Source organism: Ailuropoda melanoleuca, chromosome 1 (genome assembly GCF_002007445.2).
Source record: "Ailuropoda melanoleuca isolate Jingjing chromosome 1, ASM200744v2, whole genome shotgun sequence".
Classification (NCBI taxonomy): Eukaryota; Metazoa; Chordata; class Mammalia; order Carnivora; family Ursidae; genus Ailuropoda; species Ailuropoda melanoleuca.
In genome coordinates, this window is record NC_048218.1 from 168,559,360 (window position 1) to 168,581,085 (window position 21,726).

The window sequence follows — 21,726 nt, forward strand, 5'->3', positions numbered from 1 at the left end:
ATGGATACAGACTGTGTAGCACATCTCATTTATTTTGTGGGAAAACATAAAGATCCTAAGTTGTAAAATGATTGCAAAAAACACAAGCTGCCGCCTCCTGAAAACTGTGCCCTTTAGGAGTGATGGTATGCGCTGGACACACGGAAAAAACCAAAACAAAACATGTGATAGCCTGTCATAGATAAGAACAGAAACAGACTGTGTTCTTAGGTCTATTACTTGGCAATTTATTATTGTTGCATTGCAATTTGGAATAATATTTCCAATTAGCCTAATTCCTTTTCTGTCTCAAATATGTATAATATACATACCTTCTTTTTCTATGTGGCAGAAAATAAAGAACGACTGCAAAATGTCTGTACAAAAGAAGGAGACCCTGAAAACATTCATTGTATTTCTTTTCTGGATTAATCCATGGTTTAGGGTTAATTATCAAATACAACCCTAGGGGAAAAGAGAGAGCTTGGGTTCCAGGAGACCAATGATCACATAAGGAAGGAAAATGATTTACTGTAATGTTTCATGAGAGTTTATGACATGTTTTTCCTTGCACAGACCCTTCCATATTTACCATGTGTGGATTTTTAAAAATTTAAATACTGCCTCTCATATGTCAGAGATTAATTCATTATCATTTAAAAAAAATGAATATCCAATAAGCCCAGGTCCTTTGGGCTGTTCATGAGAGATCCATGAGCCACAAAAATGCTAGGTAAAGGTGTGCATGTGTGCACAACAGCTTTGTTCTGTGGAAAGGGTCCTGAACATCTACCAGATTTTCAGGTTGATTTCTGACACAAAGAAATTAAGAACCATTGCCATAAAGCATTTGTGGCTGTGTAGGAAATATGCCCCCAAGTACACAGTCCATGCTGTCTAGAGAAATCAATACCTTATATTCAAAAAAAACCCCTGCATTTTCCAGAGGCTCATCCCCATGATGAGAGAAGTCTGAGGAGCACGATACAATAGGTGTCACCAGATGAATGCACATGTCCCTGGAGAACCCTGCCTGAACTCTAGAGTCCATGGTATTAGAAAGCAGAGAGGAGTGAACACTGGAGACGATTCATGCTCTCTACCTAAAGTTGAAGAATTAATTTGAAGCATGAATGGCTGGGAAATACCAATGATCTGCCACAGATGATAAGTGAGAGCATTTGTCTGAATTTGAGCCAAGTGGTGGGAAAAAAAGTTTGCAGAGACAGCAGATGGACACTCTGTCTCCATCACTGTCTCCGTGCCCGCAGTGGTCGACAGTACATGAAACCAGGCTGAAATGAGATCTGCAGGAAGAGCCATAAGGGAGTCCTGCTGTACTTCGGGCTATACTTCTAGGAAGACTGGGATCAACTGTGTGGTTCCAGCCTCTCGCCTGCTATAATCCCCACCTTGCAAAGGGCTTAAGGAAAAGTTCTCACCACCACGGAGTTCAGGGCAGTGGCTGTTTGGATGATGCTTCCCAAGGCACCCATTGCAGTTTTCAGTCTATATTAAAAGGATTCTCTTGGTCTTAGACCAAAAGTCATGGAAGAATGGACAAATGCAGGACACCTGGGCACCTGCCTTCAGCTCAGGTCATGATCCTGGAGTCCCTAGATGGAGCCTCACCTTGGGCTCCCTGCTCAGTGCAGAATCTGCTTCTGCCTCCCCCCACCCCAACTCCTGCTCTCTTGCTCATTCTCTCTCTCTCCCTCAAATTAAATAAAATCTTTAAAAAAAAATGATGGACAAATGCATGCATTTTTTTTAAAAGTGGGCACTAACCTTGAAACGGCTGATCAAATCATAACGTGTGAGTAGTTCATAGAAAATGAATTTCAGTGCATGATCCCCGCTGGCGTCATTGAGGGAAAAGACATCAAAGGACCACTTGTCCACATCCTGCATGGCAGGGCAGGGAGAAAGAATGCATTAGTCCACAGCTACTTGCACAGATACCGTCTCCCATTTGGGGAGTCACCCTGCAACCCTCACCCAGGATTTCACAACCCAAGACTCTAACACCATTTCCAACCTCAAACTTTTCCCAACTTGGCAGACCTGCATAGCATTTACTGATAAAATAATTAAATAGTCTTACTACTTATAACAACAGCTATAATTTATTGAGTGCCTACCATATGCAAGGCATTGTGATCAGTGATAAATACATAACATATATTGAAAACAACTCTAAGTGGCAGGCATTATTAGTCACATTTTACAGATGAGAAAATGGAGAAGTTAATTTCCCTAAGACCCATCACAAGTGAAGTGCTAGGGACACAAGTGGGACCAGGACACAAACATGGTCAAGAGACGCCTAAGCTTAGGCTCTTTCCATGAAGCTTGTCACTACCACTGCTGAATTTCAAATGTTTGTTTCACTTTACGAAACCTAAGGTGCTTCCCTACTCCAAACTTCTCCCCAGTCCCCTATCATCTACTGACTTCCTCTTAGTCCACAGTTGAGAATGTTAACCCACTTAGAAGTCTTCAGAAACGTGTGGTATAGACTACAAATCATGTGTCCCTTCAGTTCAAACCGCTGAGCTAAAACCATGGAGAAAGCCTTCATCTCACAGAACAGAAAAATGCTACCGCTTCTGGAGTCACTGATCTGAGAACCTAGGCCTCAAATCTGTAAGTCACTTTACTAAAAAAAAGTAAAACTAACAGCTAAGCTGAACGCACTCCTCACATATCAGTCTTGTTCAACGCCTTATTTGACTATAAATAGCTACTCCAAAATATATGTAAACATTGCCTGATGTGTCTTTGACTTACAACCAGCCACTTGTGGATGTAGTAAACAAAGGTGTGTTTAAGCAACAGCCAAAGCAACAGTCATTTGGTTTCTTGTATCAAGAGTTTCACTTTCAGGGGCGCCTGGGTGGCTCAGTCGGTGAAGCATCTGCCTTCGGCCCAGGTCATGATCCCAGGGTTCTGGGATCAAGCCCCACATCGGGCTCCCTGCTCAGCAGGGAGCCTGATTCTCCCTCTCCCTCTGCCTGCCACTCCCCCTGCTTGTGCTCTCTTTCTCTCTCTGACAAATCAAGAAATAAAATCTTAAAAAAAAAAAAAGACTTTCACTTTCAGTAGTTAAAAGAAAGTGTGCTGTCATAAGTGTGAGAACAAGGACAGCTGTGAGGCCACACTGAGTCTAGGAAAAGTCAGATGGTTCCCCGGAAGAGACTCTTCTGGAACTGCTGGCCTGAGTGGCTCTCACCTCAGCCCACAATGCATTACAATATCATCCATCTATCTCAACCACCGAAGATCATCCCAAGGCCATTAAGGGTCTCCCTCATGGACACCAGGGCACAGGAAAACTGAAGTGTATATATAGGAAAAGCCAAACTTTTCCAAAAGGGTTTCAACTGCATTTTTTCAGTTGACACTTAGTGGTAACCTCACCTCAGCCTTCTAACATTCCTCCTCCATTATCACAACTAAAGAAAGAGCTATAAGTTGAGCATATTTTCTGTGCTAGGCATGGTGAGAAGTCTTCATAGACATTTGCTAACCCTCACAACACTAGAAATAGGTGTTATTTTCCCCACTTTTATAGATGAAACCTCAGAGAGATGAAAGGAAGTGTCTAATGCCATTTGGTAGCAGAACCAGCTAATAACCCTGCTGATATCATTGTCAACAGATGAGATTGTAAACTCAATGAATATATGCCGTGACCCAGGCCTCATGCCCTAACACCCCACTAGGGCCTAGGCCACAGATAATGGGGCCATTTAAGATTAACCCAATACCTAGAGCTTCACCTTAGCTATATAATTGACACTGTCACAACATCCATTAGTCCTAAGGAAAAGTCCACTGACAACTCAATAGGTGAGAAAACATTTTGTCACGTCTGCAATTTTTACTCTTATTCTCCAGAATGAATAAAAAAAAGAAAAGCTATCACTGAAAATAGAGAAATGATCACAGTAGTAAGTTACGATTTATTCAGAATATCAGGCCTTAGAGAAACAGAAGGATGAGTGTGAATACTCAGCTGGATGCTCTCTCCCACTACTCATTTTTAAAAGGGCTCAGCTGTGATTCTCAAATTTTAATGTTCTTCAGAACCACCTGGGGTGCTCAGGAAAAAAGTGCTGATTCTCAGCTGAGGGACTTGCAGAATCCTGGCCTGGGACCTAGAATCTGCATTTTTCACAAGCACCTAGCTTAACTGTCTTTAAACGTCTTAAGCTGTTCTTCTTCTCTTACCAAACATGGCCCAAGGCCCATTCCCCAAGAAAAACTTCAGGAACCTCCTTTCAGTCTAACACAACAGAAGCCTAAACCTCCTCTTTTCCTCCCACTTTAAATCTGGAGTCTACCCAGGGAGTCTCTTCCTAAGTTACACAACAGACACCTTCTAAACAACAACACACTTCTGCAATTCCAATAACCGTACCTCAAAAGACTAGAGATAAAACTCCCCAAATCAGAAGCTAGCATATATTGGATGGGAAAAAATTAAAAGAACAAAAGTGTAACATATTTCAAATTTAGAGTTTGATGGTGGTGAATTGTTCTCTGACTTAAATGTGATTTCATGCCATGTTCTTACATTAATCACTAAGGTTAACATGACCAGGGCATGACGGTTATTTTATTGAATTGTATTCCCTCAGTTTGGGGGGATATTTCTTATAATAGAAGCAAGCAATGGTCATTCCATATAAACTGCTGGCAATGAAGTAGAAATAACCTTGTTTTAACAGGTACTACCTAAAAAAAAGAAAAAAAAGAAAATATCTGTGTGAGCCTGCCAACTCATCTTCAATCCACTGCAGATAAAACCAGAGTCTAGGGAGGGGGAAAATACTACCTTGTAAAAAGATCTTGAACTCCCCCAGTACACAGGGGACTGGATCAAGAGAAAGCACAGCTCTAGCCTTATGCCCATTATCAGCAATACTTGTGCAGAAGGGTAGCGGTTTGGAGAGTTAGCACTTATTCTTGGTCTGAATCATCTAGCTTCCTTTCCCCTCAGAAAGACAACGTGTGCATCTGAGAATGACTTCTCCCTAAGCACGAAATAACACTAAATGCACATCCCAGGTTGCTCCACATTTTCTTCAGTTATTTTACATAGAGAAGATGTTGCAATCTAGAGGAAATATTTTTTATAAATTTCTTAATACTAGCATAACCACCTGTATTTATGTTCACAGTAAGAGAAGAAATTAAAAATAAGGATTCTTTTAATGTCCCTAAGACTTTCATTGAATGTTTCAGGTTCAGTTATGAAAATCAATGCAGCTTTCTAGTGGGTGTTATGAAACATCAGATCTCATGCAGTGATTTCACTGATTACATAGGAAACGTGGCTGCAAATTACACTGGTGCACTGGGCCCTGGTGGGGGGACCGAAGAGGAGTGAGAGGAAACATGTGTCCTTCTTGAGCATCTTTCCTGTTCTTAGGATGAGTTAAGAGACAGAAAATGGACAACTGAGAATCTGAACATAGGGTCTCACAAATTCAATTCATGAATGTCTTTGAGGCAAGAGAAAGACTGAAATATAAAAACAAAATGGCCCTAAAAGTCTTTCTTGACATTAAGTCCATCATGAAGCACTCCCATCCCTGATTTCATGAGCAGGTGATTTAAGTTATCGTCTGAGAATATCATGTTTCAGGTTTCAGAGACAGACAACAATAGCTGAATGGGGTGCCTGGGTCACAAAGTTGGTTAAGTGTCCTACTCTTGGTTTTGGCTCAAGTCATCATCTCAGGGTCATGGGATGGAGCCCCACGTCAGGCTCCACGCTCAGCAGTTTGAGGTTCTCTCTCCCTCTCCCTCTGTCCCTCCCACTTATGCTCTCTCTCTCTTTCTCTAAAATAATAAATCAATCTTAAAACACACATACACACACACACACACACACACAAAATAATCAGTATGCTAGGATGTCCCTGGGGACATCCATGATTCCATGGATGACATGATTCCATATAGACACCATGCAATGTCAACTGGCTGAGTGACCCTGGCCCTTAGCACAGACCCGCTCTCAAATCCAGAAGCCAAATCAGCTTCAACACACCCAGGACAGCCTCAAACCAGTGGATCTGAACTGACACATACCTCAGAGGAGTACATCCACTTTGAGGCTCTTAGAGAATATTCTATACAAGTCTAAGAGCTTGCCTGATTGGGAGTAATTCTGCAAGATTTAGCTCATTGAAACTCAAACACGTGTGTAACTTCCCATGGAACTTTCGGGCTCCATGAGAGTCTTGGGTAAACAGTAGGATACATAGGTTCTGGGGACACACATTCAGGCAGTAAAATGTTACTGAGTGCTTACTATGTGATTGGAACTCTGGTATCACACCTTAGTTCTTCTGGCTGTAATTAACTAACTGTATCTTTTTTAAAATCTCACTAAGTCTCGGTTTCTTCATCTACAAAATGGACTTAGAGTAGATAACCAGATAATGATACAACTATGATCCCACCAAAGATCCCCCTGATGGTGATGTAGAAAGAAATGAGACCCACGCAGTTTGATTTAAAAAAAACTAGCAGGTCAAAGGCAAAAAGATCATGATACTGTAAGAACAGATAAGTAAAAAATAATGAAAGAAGTCAGTCAGGAATGACTGGGAAACCTGTAAGTGAACCATAAATGAAAGTCTCTTATTTTCTAACAACAAATGTAACTGTACTTTTTTATAAGATACCATGTACACTGTCAGACCTTTTCTTTGGTATTACCTTTAATGCTTCAATAACAGCCGGTGGGTAGCTCAGTCCAACCATGTTTGATGTTCGTCTATACATTCTGGCAAAGTCAGAGGGGGGAAAATGCAGTATTATTTCTTATGAAGAAGAATTAGCAGGCCACAGACTTACACTAAGGACTGACAAATATGAGAAGTCGTATCATCGGGTGAACCAAGAAACATAAGTTTTTTTATAACGTTTTTCATAGTCATTCAAGTGGCCTAAGAAAGGGTTAAATTCAAGAAAAAATTAAATCAATCCCAAATACATCAATCATTGGAAACAAACAAACAAAAATAATCGATGGGCCCCAAATCAGAAATTCAATTATTAAAATGGGTCACTTCTTCTGCCAGAAGTGAATTATAGTACAGCATAGATAGTATGCAAAGTAGTACTTTAACCTGAATGAGAAACTCCTATAGGCAACCCATTTGGAAGAGCTTGTTCTTAAGAACCGTCAAAAACAAGAAGGAAAATGTCCCAGGTGAACTTTGAACTGAATGTGTCATTTCTAAGACCTGTAAATGTGCCATAAGGATTATAAGGAAGAATAAATTGATTTTTGCAATAAGGATTGTAGGAAGAATAAATCAATTTCTGGAATCTACTTCTGGGGAAGGGGCAATTTAATTTAAAGAGCAAAATGGCTAACAAAATTGGAAATCATCATTGGGAACTTAAAGCCTTAAAATGAACTGTTCCCCCCATGGGTCAACAACCTCAAGGCATCCCTGCTCTGTTCCAAATGCAGACATCATCCACATATATCAAAGGATGATGGATTAGATGATGTCCTTTTATAAAAATGGGAAACTAAACTTGAACCAAATCTTTTCTAGTTAACATAAAGAATTCTGAGCAATGGCAAAGTCTTGTCTAATGATGCTACAAAGATTAAATAAATATGTTTTGCCAATCTCTCCTTCAAGAGAGAGTGTTTATAAAGATACAAAAATTGGGGTGCCTGGGTGGCACAGTGGTTAAGCGTCTGCCTTCGGCTCAGGGTGTGATCCCGGCGTTATGGGATCAAGCCCCACGTCAGGCTTCTGCTATGAGCCTGCTTCTTCCTCTCCCACTCCCCCTGCTTGTGTTCCCTCTCTCGCTGGCTGTCTCTATCTCTGTCGAATAAAAAAAAAAAAAACATACAAAAATTACATGACAGCAAAGCTTCCAGTTCCTGGAAACTGGTGTCCCTTTGCTGCTTTGGTCCCTGAATGACAGCCACCTTTACCTCTCCACAAATATCCCAGCCTGTACTGCATGGACGATGCTCTTGAACCGTGGCTTCTCCTCGCTCCTTCTCAGCATCATCCCCATCTGCCTCGTGAAGGTGGAGGCCAGCCAGTCTCGGACCTCAGAAGGCACTGCATCCGACTGAATGTCACTGAGTTCATCCTCCGTATCCAGGAGTCGCCTGAACACAAGAAACACAACCGGGACACTGAGATTAAATCTGAAGTTAGAGCTCTCTGTTCTTTTTTTTTTTTTTTTGAATAATTTTTTATTATGTTATGATAGTCACCATACAGTATATCCTTAGTTGTCGATGTAGTGTTCCATGATTCATTATTTGCGTATAATACCCAGTGCACCATGCAATACGTGCCCTCCTTAATACCCATCACTGGGCTAGCCCATCCCCCCATTCCCCTCCCCTCTAAAACCCTCAGTTTGTTTCCCGGAGTCTATACTCTTTCGTGGTTTATCTCCCCTTCTATTTACTCCCCCTTCATTTTTCCCTTCCTTCTCCTACCTATCTCCCTGCTATTTCTTATGTTCCATAAATGAGTGAAACCATATGATAATTGTCTTTCTCTCCTTGACTTATTTCACTTAGCATAATCTCCTCCAGTCCCGTCCATGTTGCTGCAAATGTTGTGTAATCGTTCTTTCTGATGGCTGAGTAATATTCCATTGTATATATGGACCACATCTTCTTAATCCAGTCATCTGTTGAGGGGCATCTCGGCTCCTTCCATGATTTAGCTATTGTGGACAATGCTGCTATGAACCTTGGGGGTGCATATGGCCCTTCTCTTCACTACGTCTGTATCTTCGGGGTAAATACCCAGTAGTGCAATTGCTGGATCATAGGATAGCTCAATTGTTAACTTTTTAAGGGACCTGCACACTGATTTCCAAAGTGGCTGTACCAACTTGCATCCCCACCAACAATGTAGGAGGGATCCCCTTTCTCCACATCCTCTCCAACAGTTGTTGTTTCTTGCCTTGTCAATTTTTGCCATTCTAATTGGTGTAAGGTGGTATCTCAATGTGGTTTTGATTTGAATTTCCCTGATGGTTAATGATTTCGAACCATTTTTTCATGTGTCTGTTAGCCATTTGTATGTCTTCATTAGAAAAGTGTCTGTTCATATCTTCTGCCCATTTTTTGATTTGGTTATTTGTTTCTCATGTATTGAATTTGAGAAGTTCTTTGTAATTTGAGAAGATCTTGGATACCAGTCTTTTATCTGTAGTGTCATTCGCAAATATCTTCTCCCATTCCGTGGGCTGCCTCTTCAGCTGCTCCTTCTTCCCACCCCACCTGCATACACAGGTACAAAGAACTCAAATAAAAATGGCCACAAAAATACAGCAGCTTTTTGGTAAGGCTTGTAAAAGCTCACCGTGATGTTTCAGGATGGTTCTCTCTACCAGACTGCACAAAGAAACAAAGAAATCAGAGAAAGTCAAACATTCCCCATCTCAGGCTGTGGGTCTCAGACCCACTCCACCAAGGAGCAACCAGTATCATTATTCCTAGGTTTGTGGAATCTGAATGGGATCTAAATCTTCCATTGAAAAACGCATTCACAGGGAGGTTTTCATAGATGGACCATGTGGCGTTATTTTGTGTTTAAAAAAAAAAAAAGAACACTCAAAGACTTTGCTATAGACAACAATATTGCATTACAAACTTCAAAGTTGCTAAGAGACTAGATCTTAATTGTTCCCAGCACAAAAAAATAATGATTATTCTGTGGCATTATAGAGGTGTTAGTTAACGCTCTGGCGGTCATCATATTACAATATATAAACATATAAATCAATACATTGTACGACTTAAAGTTACACAAGGTTATACACATCAGTTATAAATAAATAAAATAAATCTTTAATAAAAATAAATTAAAGATAAAATAAAATAAAAATATTTTAAAAAATTAAAAATTTAAAAAAGGAAAAGAAATACTTTGTAAAATATTACCCAAATCCCATCAATCCAGTCCTCTGAAGTAATAAACCAAAATGATGTCAACTGATATTCCTTCTAGTTTGATAGAACATTACAGAAGTGTAAATTCTAAATTCAAGCAAAATTTCCAAAATCATGCAGTTCTTTATTTGAGCTCAGTGATTTAAGTCATCTGTAAGATATGCTTAGCTGATTTTTCAAACTTGTTCATAGGTCAAACCACCAGAAGAGAACATAAATAATAATAAGTTATAATAAAATGTATTTTATACTTATATTAAGCCCACTAAAAATAAGCAGTGTAAACAGGTGTCAATAAAAAGAGTTTTTTTAAAAAAAGGTTGTTGTTTTGTTTTGTTGTTTCCTTTAGACACATCAAGTGGCAGGCAGGGGAGAAAAAGTAACATTTGGAAAAAACTATGATATCAAATTTCCTTAAATTAGGAACCAAGCATGTCACCAAAAACTAAACCACATGCATACTTCTTAGATTACTGGGAAATCCTGGACACTGGAATCTGGCATAGAGAAGTTAAGTCTGACAGAGGAGCCTGTCTGAATTAGGAAAGACAAGAAAAGCCTTTCAAATTTACCACGTCAACATTTTTCGAAAGAAAAGCTCTTTTGCTACTTTCAAATGCATTTGGTGATGGGAAGTGCTTTAAAACCTTTGGGTAATTCAGGTGTGAAGAGTCTATTAAGAAAATCGGTAACATACAAGATCGCAGGAGGAATCCTGGGTCCTTAAGAGGATAAATGCTTTACTGTGACTTCAGGAGCCTTCACTTACAGACAATGTGAATTAACACATGAACATAATTTTTAGGCTGAGGCTAATAGTGTGCAATTAATACAGTGGCACTCTATACTTGATAAGAAATCTTACCATATTTTTAAAAATCACTTTTTCTCCTCTTACATTATCTCACTTCATTATCATAATGGCCATGTGAGAAAAGTTCAGTTAGCTCCTTTCTCAGATGAGGAGGCCCAGACGCTAGGAGAGGTTCAAATTTTGTTTTGTGGAAACAAAAGCTCCACCGCCCGTCATTTGAGCGCTGCCCCATTACAGACCAAGGGGGACATTTCAGAAAAGTCACATAACAGAAAATTGACCCTCCATGCACTAACCTCTTGTCATGTTTTGCTTACCTGGTTTCATCAATGTACACAGATTCAAGCACTGTGGCTGCATATTCCAAATTCTTCTTAAGATCGACCACCGAAGCCTCGCCTCTCTCTAATTGTTTGACCAAAGACCGTAACCTAGGGGAAAAAAGACACAACTAAATTAGAATAGAGGAAACGAAGAATAATCCTACAAGTACAGCGACACATTTTAGAGCCACAGAATATTTTTATTTATTCCAATTTCCCTGGAAGGAAAATACAAATCTAATGATGGAGCTGACCAGTATTTCTCAAAGGAGCAAGTTATAAAAGAAAGACATACATGTTTGCCATTGTGGAGCAAGAACAAACATGCTCTCATCCGCCAGGCACTGACCACCCCCAAGATTTCCTAGATGTCTTTGATCTTTCTAGAAATTCCCTAAATTAGCAATGATTTTTGCTGCTTCTCTAATTTCAATTTTTTTGTTCTAATTAGGTGTAATAAAGCATAAGCAGCACCAAGATCACCAAATACCACTTGAGATTCTGCTACGTTAAAGATTATATTGTGTTTGTTCAGCAGCGACCAGCCCCGTGAGCCTTCATGAGCACCCTCATTGTCAATGGGTGTTGCAAGACAGGTGAGAAGATTCAGAGCACCAAAATACCCACAGAGGGCTATATAAGGAATACACGAAGATAAGCTATTTTCCTGGACAGGAGGAATTCCTCTAGGGGCAGATAAATACCCCAGCTTTAAGGGGAAAAAGAGAGAAAGAGAGAGAGAGAGAGGCTAGATGATAAACCAAAGTACTGAAGACAAGATCTTTCCCCCTGCTAGTCAAGCATTCCAGACAGTGTAAGAGAAATGATAAAACATGCTCTCTTATTTGTATCAACATTATCCCTACAGAGAAGGAGTTAGTATATATGAGAGCAATAAATGACAACAGATGATCAAAGTCTAGTAACTGAGAACACTGTAAACACCAGAGATGTGGAGGCTGGACAACTCCTCAGGCTGTTTGACAGCCAGCAAAGAAAAGAACAGAAACTTTGAGGACAACCTTGGGTTTGAGCCCCACATCACAACATATTAGCTGTGTAATACCAGGCAAGATATTTAACTTCTCTGAGTGTCAGCTAGAAGACAGAGATCCAACCACCAAATTTTCTAAGTTGATATAAAGATTAAATCAAATTGATATTAATATATTCACATCAACCATATGGGTTTTTTCTAGCTTTATTTAATATAATTAACATATCACATTGTGTAAGGCGTACAACACGGTGATTTGATACACATATATATTGCAAAACAATTACCACAATAAGGTTAGTTAACACATCCATCATCTCATACAATTATAACTTTTTTCATGGCAAGAACATTTAAGATTTACTCTTAGCAAGTTTCAAGTATTATATCACTTGCTAACTATAATCACCATGCTATAATCACCAAAACACATCAGATCCCCAGAACTTACTCATCTTAAAACTAAAAGTCTATACACTTTGACCAACATCTCCCCTTTCCTGATTGTTTTCATAAAGGCAATTGTTACCATTATTGTCATTGTTGTTATTCAGTGACCTTGATCATCACAGGCAACCAGATGGGAAACATTCCAGCAATATACTTCAGATTAGTATCAAGTCTCCATCTCCCAAGACTGTTTCCACTTTCCTGACTTCAAAATATCCTCACGATTTGTCATCATGAGAGAAAATAGTTCACTTCCTGGCAAGGTGTAAACTACTCCCCTCCAGATCTGCATGAAAGTGATCAACAATAAAGATGGAGGGAAAACTCTGGATCAACCTTAAACAGTAGGATCAGCCATATAAAAGAAATTCCCAGGAATTTCAACGATGTAAAATACAGAAGAAATTAGATTGAGGGTGGTCACTACTGACTGGTGAATCTCCAACATGTAACAGGGAAATAGACCAAGGAAACCAGCAGAGGCCTCTATGGGCCTGGAGGTGAGGATCAGCCCTGTGGCTCCCACTAGCAGCACTAAGAAGTGTTCTGGGTTTCAGGGTCAGCAGGACAGGGAGTTGGCATGGAAGGGCTTACCAGTCACTCACACAGAGTGGACGGCCAGTCTGCCAAAGAATGGGGAGATTGTAGCTGTGAGCCCTGAGAGCTATTCCAAATAAGGATTGGAAGCTCTTTAGCAAAACACATTCCTGGCTAAGTTTGCCTCTAATTTTGACTCTCACCTCCAGGGGCCCAACTACCCCCAACCCGTCTGGACTTTCAACTGGCAAAGTGAAATGAGGGTAAATTTAAGAATTTTTTAAATTTTCTCCCTTCATTTAGGGCTTGAAGATTCTACTGGGAATTGACATGACTCTCTAATAGGAGCCATGTCAATTCTCAAAACCTTAGAGGAAAACGACAAAAAGTAAAAAATGACTAGGCAAAATATAAGACTAATAGAAATAAGAACCAAATGATCCTGTCCACCTATAATAGGGCTTCATAAGAAATAAACAAACGCAAGCAGCTTTAATCAAATAAGTTTTCCTAGACTGAAGAAAAATCTTTATAAGCAGATGAAAAGGGATCAGATACAACCAGAAAACAATACATAAAAACATCAAACATATGCTGTTGAAATTTTTTATTTCAAAGAATAAAGAACTTGCAAATCTTAGAAAATAAAATACATGACTTACAAAGTAACAGAAATGTAAGTTGGCCATAGAATTCTACCATGTCCAATACCAGGAAGCCATTTAACAGTTATACCATTTTTTGAGAATAATGTGATGTAATTTAAGATATCTACGCCTATAGCTATATTTAGTAGAATTGCCAACAAATATATTCTCAGGTGTGGACAAGTTCAAAATTTCATCATTAATATGATTTTCCAAAAAACAGAAACAAATAACTTGAAGGCATATTCTAGAACAGTGATCTTTCAAGGGTGGGAGTAGATTCCTGGGTCTCCCATTAAATGGATTGTGGATTTGTGACCTAGATTTAACAAAGCCTGTCTTTACAAAATAGACAAGTAGTTTCAAAAGCTTTTTTAAAAGTGGCAGATGAAATATAATGCTAATTATGTAAGGTCAAGTTAAATATGAAAATGACTGACACTTCTTTTCCTAAGAGAAGCTCCTATTCCTAGGAGAAGGGCTTCCTATGTCACTTTCATGAACTAAAAACCAATTATAATCAGTCAAAAACAATTGAGATGATCAAGAACATCACATAGAGCATCACTTTGAATCCGTGATTATTAACGATTCCCACTCCTGGGAAAGCACGATATCAGAGCAATCAAGTCTGGAAGAGCTTCATATCATCCTGGGATCAGGCAGCAGGGCCCTAGGCCAAAGCAGAAGTGAGGCGCCCAGGGAAAGCATCACCTGGAATCCCACTCAACAGTTCAGATCAGAGCACCGAAAACCATCTACCCTGGAAAGTCCCAGGCTCAGTGCCACAAGTAGCAGAAAATCAACAATGTAGGGCTCCATCCTGATGTAGTCACCACTAGTAGCAGACAGACACTGGGCACAGCCACACTTATGTAGCCAGCGTGAAGGTCTGCCCTGACAGAAAGTTGTAAACAGAAGCAAACCCATACCAAGTGGCTTCAACAAAGCCAGAAAAGAAATAATACAGAATAAAGTACCGTTAGGATGCATAAGACATACTAAAAATTCATATCTACTCCCACTTCTCTGGTTTACGAGATGAGCAAAAGATTCTATCAATACCCTGGAAGACATAAAGAAAACCCAGAACACACCCACTGTGTTTATGGAGAACACCCAGCTGACATTCACCTCTCTTTATTCAAGAACAACTAAACAGAAAAGAAATATATATCAACAAAAAGATTCAGCATTAATGAACACAGAGAATACAGCACTCAAAATCCAGAGAAAGGACTCACTTTTGAAAATAAAATGTACTAATGGCAACAGAAGTAAATTTTAGGGAACATCTACTTTGTGTTCCATAAAATTGAGGAAAACATGGATCTGTGAAACAAAGGTAAAAGCTGAAATCATAATGCAATAAAAAGCAAATATACTGAGACAGGAAAAGAAATTAAAAAGAAAAAATCATGGCAATAGAAAGCCTACATGAACTTAGGGAAAAAAAAAAAGTAAACGGTGACCGACTTTTTAGATACCCAGCTCCTTTTTGGACTGACCCCTATCAGATACGATCCATACCTGTCCTTGTCCACATAGCTGCCAGGCATAGCTGTGGCTTTATGCCTTCTGCAGCTGCCACACAAGCCCCAGAAGATTCCAGATGTCCTTATTTTCAAGTATTGTTGAGCTTGAAGACAGCGTTCAGGTGGGTGTTCCTCCATTGGTCCCTCAGTCACCCACCCTCTCCTCTTTATCCCTCCTGGAACATCATGCCCTGTCCTACCCTACCTACTACCTTGGTGAAATTGTTGCTTCACGAATGGGAGAGTTTCAAATTAGTGCTTTCACCACTGCCCCCAGCTAGACTCAAAAATTTTAAAAACGTCCTGAAGTTTCTGGGAATAGGGGGCATCCTTCCTATTTTCCATCACAGTACAGGTTTTCCCTAGATCTGAATCCATCTTTAGAAGGGTTGTCTGAAAACAGCCATGTTCTAAAGTATCTCAGAGCCATGTTATCAAGTATTTTTGTTAACCTTGGAGAACACTAGCTCAGGCAGGCAAACTCAGATGCCTTCCTTTGGTCTCCTCGTGAAATCTGTCTGGATATTTTTGCATGTGGGTTCATTTCACCTAAAAGCCTATGTCCCCAAGGACAGATCCCATGGTAAGTTGTACCCCATAACCAGCTATTTAATACTATTCATAAATAATTTTGGTTCAGGCACCTAAAGGAAGGGAGGGAGGGAGAAAGTTGGAGGGAAAAGGGAAATATACAACAATAACAATAATAAAGTCTCTCTTCTGAGTGAATGTTCATAGTTTCCAGCACTCCATCCATTTCTGTCACTGTGGCTGCCAGATAATAGTTCCAATATAGAAGTGCAACACCATTTTAGGGAGAGCTTATGCTTTCAAACTTTGGCAACGCGCCTTTCTGTTAGGATAGCGTATAATTTCCTTGTGGGTGAGCCACGACAGCTTTACGGGAGTCCTCCATTTCCCTGCAGAAACTCTGTTTTCTACGGCTTCTCAGCTACAAGGCATATGATGAAATGCTGTGTTTTTTCAGTTTTCTGCGCCCTCAAGCCCAGGGCAAGTCCTGGACGCTGAGTTACCTTGAGATTATGCCATTATGTGAAATGCATAAAAGCTTCAGAAGAGGGGAACTAAGGAAGGAAAGGCTGAACACTGTATTTTGAAATTTGAAAGGCTATTGGAGTAGAAAAGAGAACGTCGTCTTTTTTCCCCACAAAGATAATTTCTAGGATCAGTGGGGTTAGTTTTATTAGGAAATAATTTTTTCTTTTTTTAAGTACACTCCACACCCAGTGTGGAGCCCAACGTGGGGCTTGATCTCACAGCCCTGAGACGGAGACCTGAGCTGAGATCAAGAGTTAGACACTTAACCAGACTGAGCCACCCAGGCGGCCCAGGAAATAACTTTTTGACTCAAATTCATAACCCAGAAAATTGCCCCACAATGGACTAGGCACTATTCCCCACCCAAGTGAGATCCTGAAAATCCTACAATACTATGCTTTGAAAGCATACACATGCATTGAGCTTTAGACACAACTACAATGAAATCATCAGAAAAGCCTACCGAGCAAAAATAAATTGTAATAAAAAGCCAGGAAACATGCTTTCTTATATCTGTCCTTTCTGCCCAAGGTCATTCCCTCTGAGAATGGTTAGTAGCTCCTAAAATGCCAGAGTGGCCAACGATGGCTGTTATCTCAGACACGCTTTGTTTAGTTTGAAAGAACGTAAAAGGGAACTGGATCTTTTAAAACACTTCCCGTACATGTCCCAGTGAATCATGAGTCCTACAAACTCTTTTGAATAAAAATCTCAATGTTTCAGTTCATCACATCCGAGTATTTGTAAGGCAAAGGCGTCTCTGTGTACTTTTCACACACCTGTTTCCTCCATGTCACTCCCATCCCCTGCCACTTACCTAAACGCCATAGAAAGTAAATTAAAACAATTCCTCCACATGCGATACTCTAAGTGACCTTCAGACTTACGCTTTAATGCCATCTGAGTGTTTTTCTGGTGATTTGTTTGTTTTTCTAATTAATTAAGATGGCTGCACTTGAAACACTCCTTCAATATTTGCTGGGTGCTTTCTGAGTTCAGGCCCCATGACAGGCTCGAACAATCCAAAGAGAGAAAATGCAGTGCTTTCCCTTAATTAGGGAAGATGAAGGCTAATCAGCACTTACCATGAGGCACAGCGAGCATGATGGCAGAGGTGACAAGGGTGTTAAGAAAGCACAAGGAGAGGAAGGTACAAAACACAAGGCCCTCGTTTGAGGAGATGACATTGGAGTCACTGGAGGCCACATAGGTATCAGCCAGGCAAGCAAGATGGGATTTAAAAAAATGGTGAACTCTGGACTGAGGGAGCAGCCAGAAGACTGTGATCCACTCAGGGAATTCCATGGGTAGCTGGAGCTTAGGGGTAAGGGAGAAAACTTTAGAAGAAGGCAAAAAGAAACAAGACCCACAGAGTAGAGGAGTGCAGGTACTTAATAAGCAGGAAAATCCTATACGTTTTCGTTATACTGAGGCTTGTCTTGTAGCCTGAACAGTGCAGTATGAATATAATCTCTTATGTGACAGCACCGTGGTAAGGTGTTGCATGAGTCTGGTGGTAGTATGGATTATTGCTTTTAATAATTCCTGAAAAAGGACTTGTTTTAGGCATGTGGTTTCCTGATTTAGTGAACTCCAAACCAAAAGCAAGAACACCATCAAAATGATGACTGGCAAGAATAGACTCGTTATGTAACTTTTACCTTTTGTTAATCTCATAAATAAAAGACAATTTTGTTGTTATGGCTCCCAATTACACATGCTTAGGCAGACGTTCAAACAGATCTAAATAGATTATTGGGTTCTAATTACTCTTTCACTTAAGGAAAAAAAAACAGGGGCCTAGGTGCATATCTGTATTTTTACATACCTTTCTATATAAGTTATTAATTAATAAAAAAATAAGGTTATAGAAGACTTTAAATAACATCATTAACAAAATTGATCCAATTGAACATGTACTGAAAACTACACCCAGTTGCAGAGTACAATATTCTCTTCAAGTGCACATGTAACAGTTTTCAAAACTGACCATATGCTGGATCATAGTGAAAATCTTAACAAATTTCAAATAACTGAAATCAGATAATGTTCTTTAACAACAGTGGAACTCAGCCTGAAATCAATAATAAAAAAGTGATTTAAAATATTCTAAGTGTTTGGGGGTGCCTGGGTGGCTCAATCGGTTAAGAGTTTAACTTTGGCTGAGTTCATGATCTCAGGGTCCTGGGATCAAACCCCATCTGCTTCTCCCTCTGTCCCTCCCCCACCTCGCCCATGCTCTCTCTCTCATGCTTTCTCTCAAATAAACAAATAAAATCTTTAAAAAGAAAGAAAGAGAGAGTGAAGGGAAGAAAGAAAGCAAGCAAGCAAGAAAGAAAGGAAATACTCTAAATGTTTGAAAATTTAGATTTCTTCTTCTAAATAACTTCTAAATAACCATGGGTCAAAGATTAAATGAGAAAATAATTCTAAATGTTAATGAAAATATGATACATCAAAACTTGCGGCGTACAGGTAAAGCAGTGCTAAGAGGGAAATATATTAGAAAAGGAGAAAATCTAAAAATAAGTGATTATCATCCATCTCAAGAAATTAGGAAAAGAATAAGTTACTCCATCTCAAGAAACAGAAAAAGAACAAGTTAATCCAAAAAAAAGTAAATGATAGCAAAAAATAACACAGTATACAAAACTTCATTTAGTAGAAAACAAACTTAGAAAACCAACAAAGCCAAAATAATAACAACAACAACAACAAAATTGGGGTACCTGGGTAGCTCAGTCCTTTAGGTGTCTGCCTTTGGCTTTGGTCATGATCTCAGGGTCCTGGGATCTAGGAAGCCTGGGGCTCCCTGGTCATTGGGGAATCTCCTCTGCCCCTTCCCCCCTCTTGTGTGCTCTCTCCCTCTCTCAAATAAAAAAATATAATCTTAAAAAAAAATCAATGAAGACAAAAGCTAGGTAAATAGAGAAAGCTTAACTGAATATTCAATAATTCAAATAACTGAAAAGCTAAATGAAATGGATATGTCAAATAAGAATGATCAAGACAAAAGCAAAAAGCATAAATAACCAAATATCAGAATAAAAGAGAGTATTACTACAAATTCTACAGACATTTTAAAAAGTACTAAAAAATATAAATACTTTTGTGCAGATACATTAAAAAATTTAGATGAAACTTTAAAATCCATGAAAACTTATCAAAACTGACATAAGAAAAAAGATACATTATAAAGACTTCTGTATCTATTGAAGAAATTGAATCCACAGTTTAATATTTTACCACCAGGAAAACTACAGTGTTAAATCACTTTATCAATGAATTCATCTAAACCTTTCAAAGAGGAAATAACACAATCTTCCAGAGAAAAGCAAAAGAGGAAACATTTTCCAGCTCATACTCTTGCTTCCAAAACCAAATGAGAATGTTATAAGAAAAGAATTACAGACCAGTCTCTCATAAACATAGATGCAAAAATCCTAAACAAAACTTTAGCAAATTAAATCCAAAGATAAATAAAATGGAAAGCAAACACCAAGCACGCTTTGCAAGAATGCAAGGTTGCTTTAATATTTTAAATCAATGAATAAATATTATTCATTATTTTAACAGTAATGAAAGAAAAAAGTCATATGATTCAATCGTCATAATAGATTAAGAAAAAGTGTTTGCGGAAACACCTATTTAGGGTAAATACCTTCCCAAAGAAGGAGGAAAAGTGAATTTCCTTAATCTGATACTAGGTCTTTAAAACAAAAATGCTACAGCAAACATCATCATACGTAATACTGAAATACGGTCAGCTTTCCTGTTGAGCTAGCGAATATGGGGACGTCTATTACCACTACTTCCCTTCAAGCCTGTACGGGAAATTCTCACCAGCTCAAGAAGGAAAAGAGAAGAAATAAAAGGTATATGGACTGGAAAGGAAAAAATAAAACTGTTACTACAGATGAAATCATACACAGACAGGATATCTAAAATAATTTGCAAAGAAAGTATTATAATTAAAAGGTGAATTTAAGTAAGGTCACTGGATAAACAGCAAAAAACAATTAGAAAACAGTACTACTACAAAAGCATCAAAATAAAAAGTATGCGGAAATAAACCTTACAAAAGACAAAAAAGAACTCTATAGAGAAACACTGTAAGATATTATTAAGAGATATCTAAGTGGCCTAAATAAATTGAAGAATACTCCACATTCATAAATTTAAAACTCAGTATGTAAGAAATATGAATTCTGCCTAAATTCATCGATAGACTCAGTGTAATCCCAAACAAATTCTCCACAGGTCATCTGGTGGTAACTGACAGGCTGATTCCAAAATTTATTTGGAAATGCAACCAAATATACCCAAAATGATTTTGAATAAAAAAGAACAAAACTGAAGAACTTATACTCCCAAATATCAAGACTTATTATAAAGCTTTGAATTCTGGGCCTGTGTCCCTCTACCACCTCACTATTCCAGCCTTTTCCTCTCAACACCCAGCTGGCATGTGTAAGGATGTGCACCTGTCCTTTTATATTAATATAAGCACAACATAAGTAGGCAAGGGAAGCTGCCACAAGAATAAATAAAACAGCTAAATATAAACTGCTTTGGAATTAGCCTGTTCTACATGTGACTGTTCTGGGCCATCAGCATGGGCCCATTCTTTGGATGCCCACTCAAAGGCATCGCTACATACTCTCTTGCTTGCTCTGGATGTTCTGATGAATGCTTGAGTTCCTTTTGTTTTCATGAAGTGTCACCATGGAACATACCTGCATATTCAGTCTTTCCCTACTTTCTATTCTACAGAGTAAATCTCCTTGCAGGATGCATGTGTGTGGGTGAGTGAGTGAGTATGTGAGTCCACGCATGCCAGCTCACTGACTATCAACACTAGATAGAAAGCGTTGTCCAGTTCAAGAGAAGCCTTATATTTTGAGGGTATTTCAGGAGGTATTTTGACCCAGGGTTAAAGTTTCAATTCATTTTGAGTTTACAATATTGGCTGTGTTCCTGCGGAGTTCTTGTAGTAATGTAGTGATTTAGAAAGGGGTCCCCTCTAGTCATTCTTGGTCTTCTAGAGAAATATTTCTTAAAAACCAGTTTATCCCTCACTTGTTTTTACTATCACTCAACTTGCACATTCTGTTAAAAAGAGATAGTGCAAAAAAAAAAAAAAAGTGCAAGATGTACAATTATGCTAGGAAAATCTTTATTCCTGAAAGAAAACACTGCCTCTCTGAAGTATGACTCTATGTGGGCAAAGCTTATGAGGAAAGGATGCCAATGTAAGAACCCACTTTATTGGCCAGCTTTCTTCAGGAAAAAGAAATACAAAGAATGAAGAAGAAAACCCACAGCATCATTCAGAATCCACCACAGGCCATGCTGGGGACTCTGCAGGGGGAAGGAGATAAAATCCTGCCAGGCTGCCAATAGGTAAGTTCCAGAAGC

At 39.0% G+C, this 21,726-nt stretch overlaps 1 protein-coding gene across 6 annotated transcripts in view; it reads right to left on the reverse strand.

The window, feature by feature from the left end:
• The window catches only part of PDE1C (phosphodiesterase 1C), a 512,296-nt gene that overhangs the window by 93,053 nt on the left and 397,517 nt on the right, over positions 1-21,726 (reverse strand). For all 6 annotated transcript variants that reach the window (XM_034670080.1, XM_034670091.1, XM_034670087.1 and 3 more), the window contains 4 exons: positions 11,078-11,191; positions 7,958-8,140; positions 6,715-6,781; positions 1,768-1,884 (listed from right to left, as the gene is read on the reverse strand). In XM_034670080.1, coding sequence (XP_034525971.1) covers positions 1,768-1,884; positions 6,715-6,781; positions 7,958-8,140; positions 11,078-11,191 — 481 coding nt within the window. The remainder of the gene's footprint in view (positions 1-1,767; positions 1,885-6,714; positions 6,782-7,957; positions 8,141-11,077; positions 11,192-21,726) is intronic.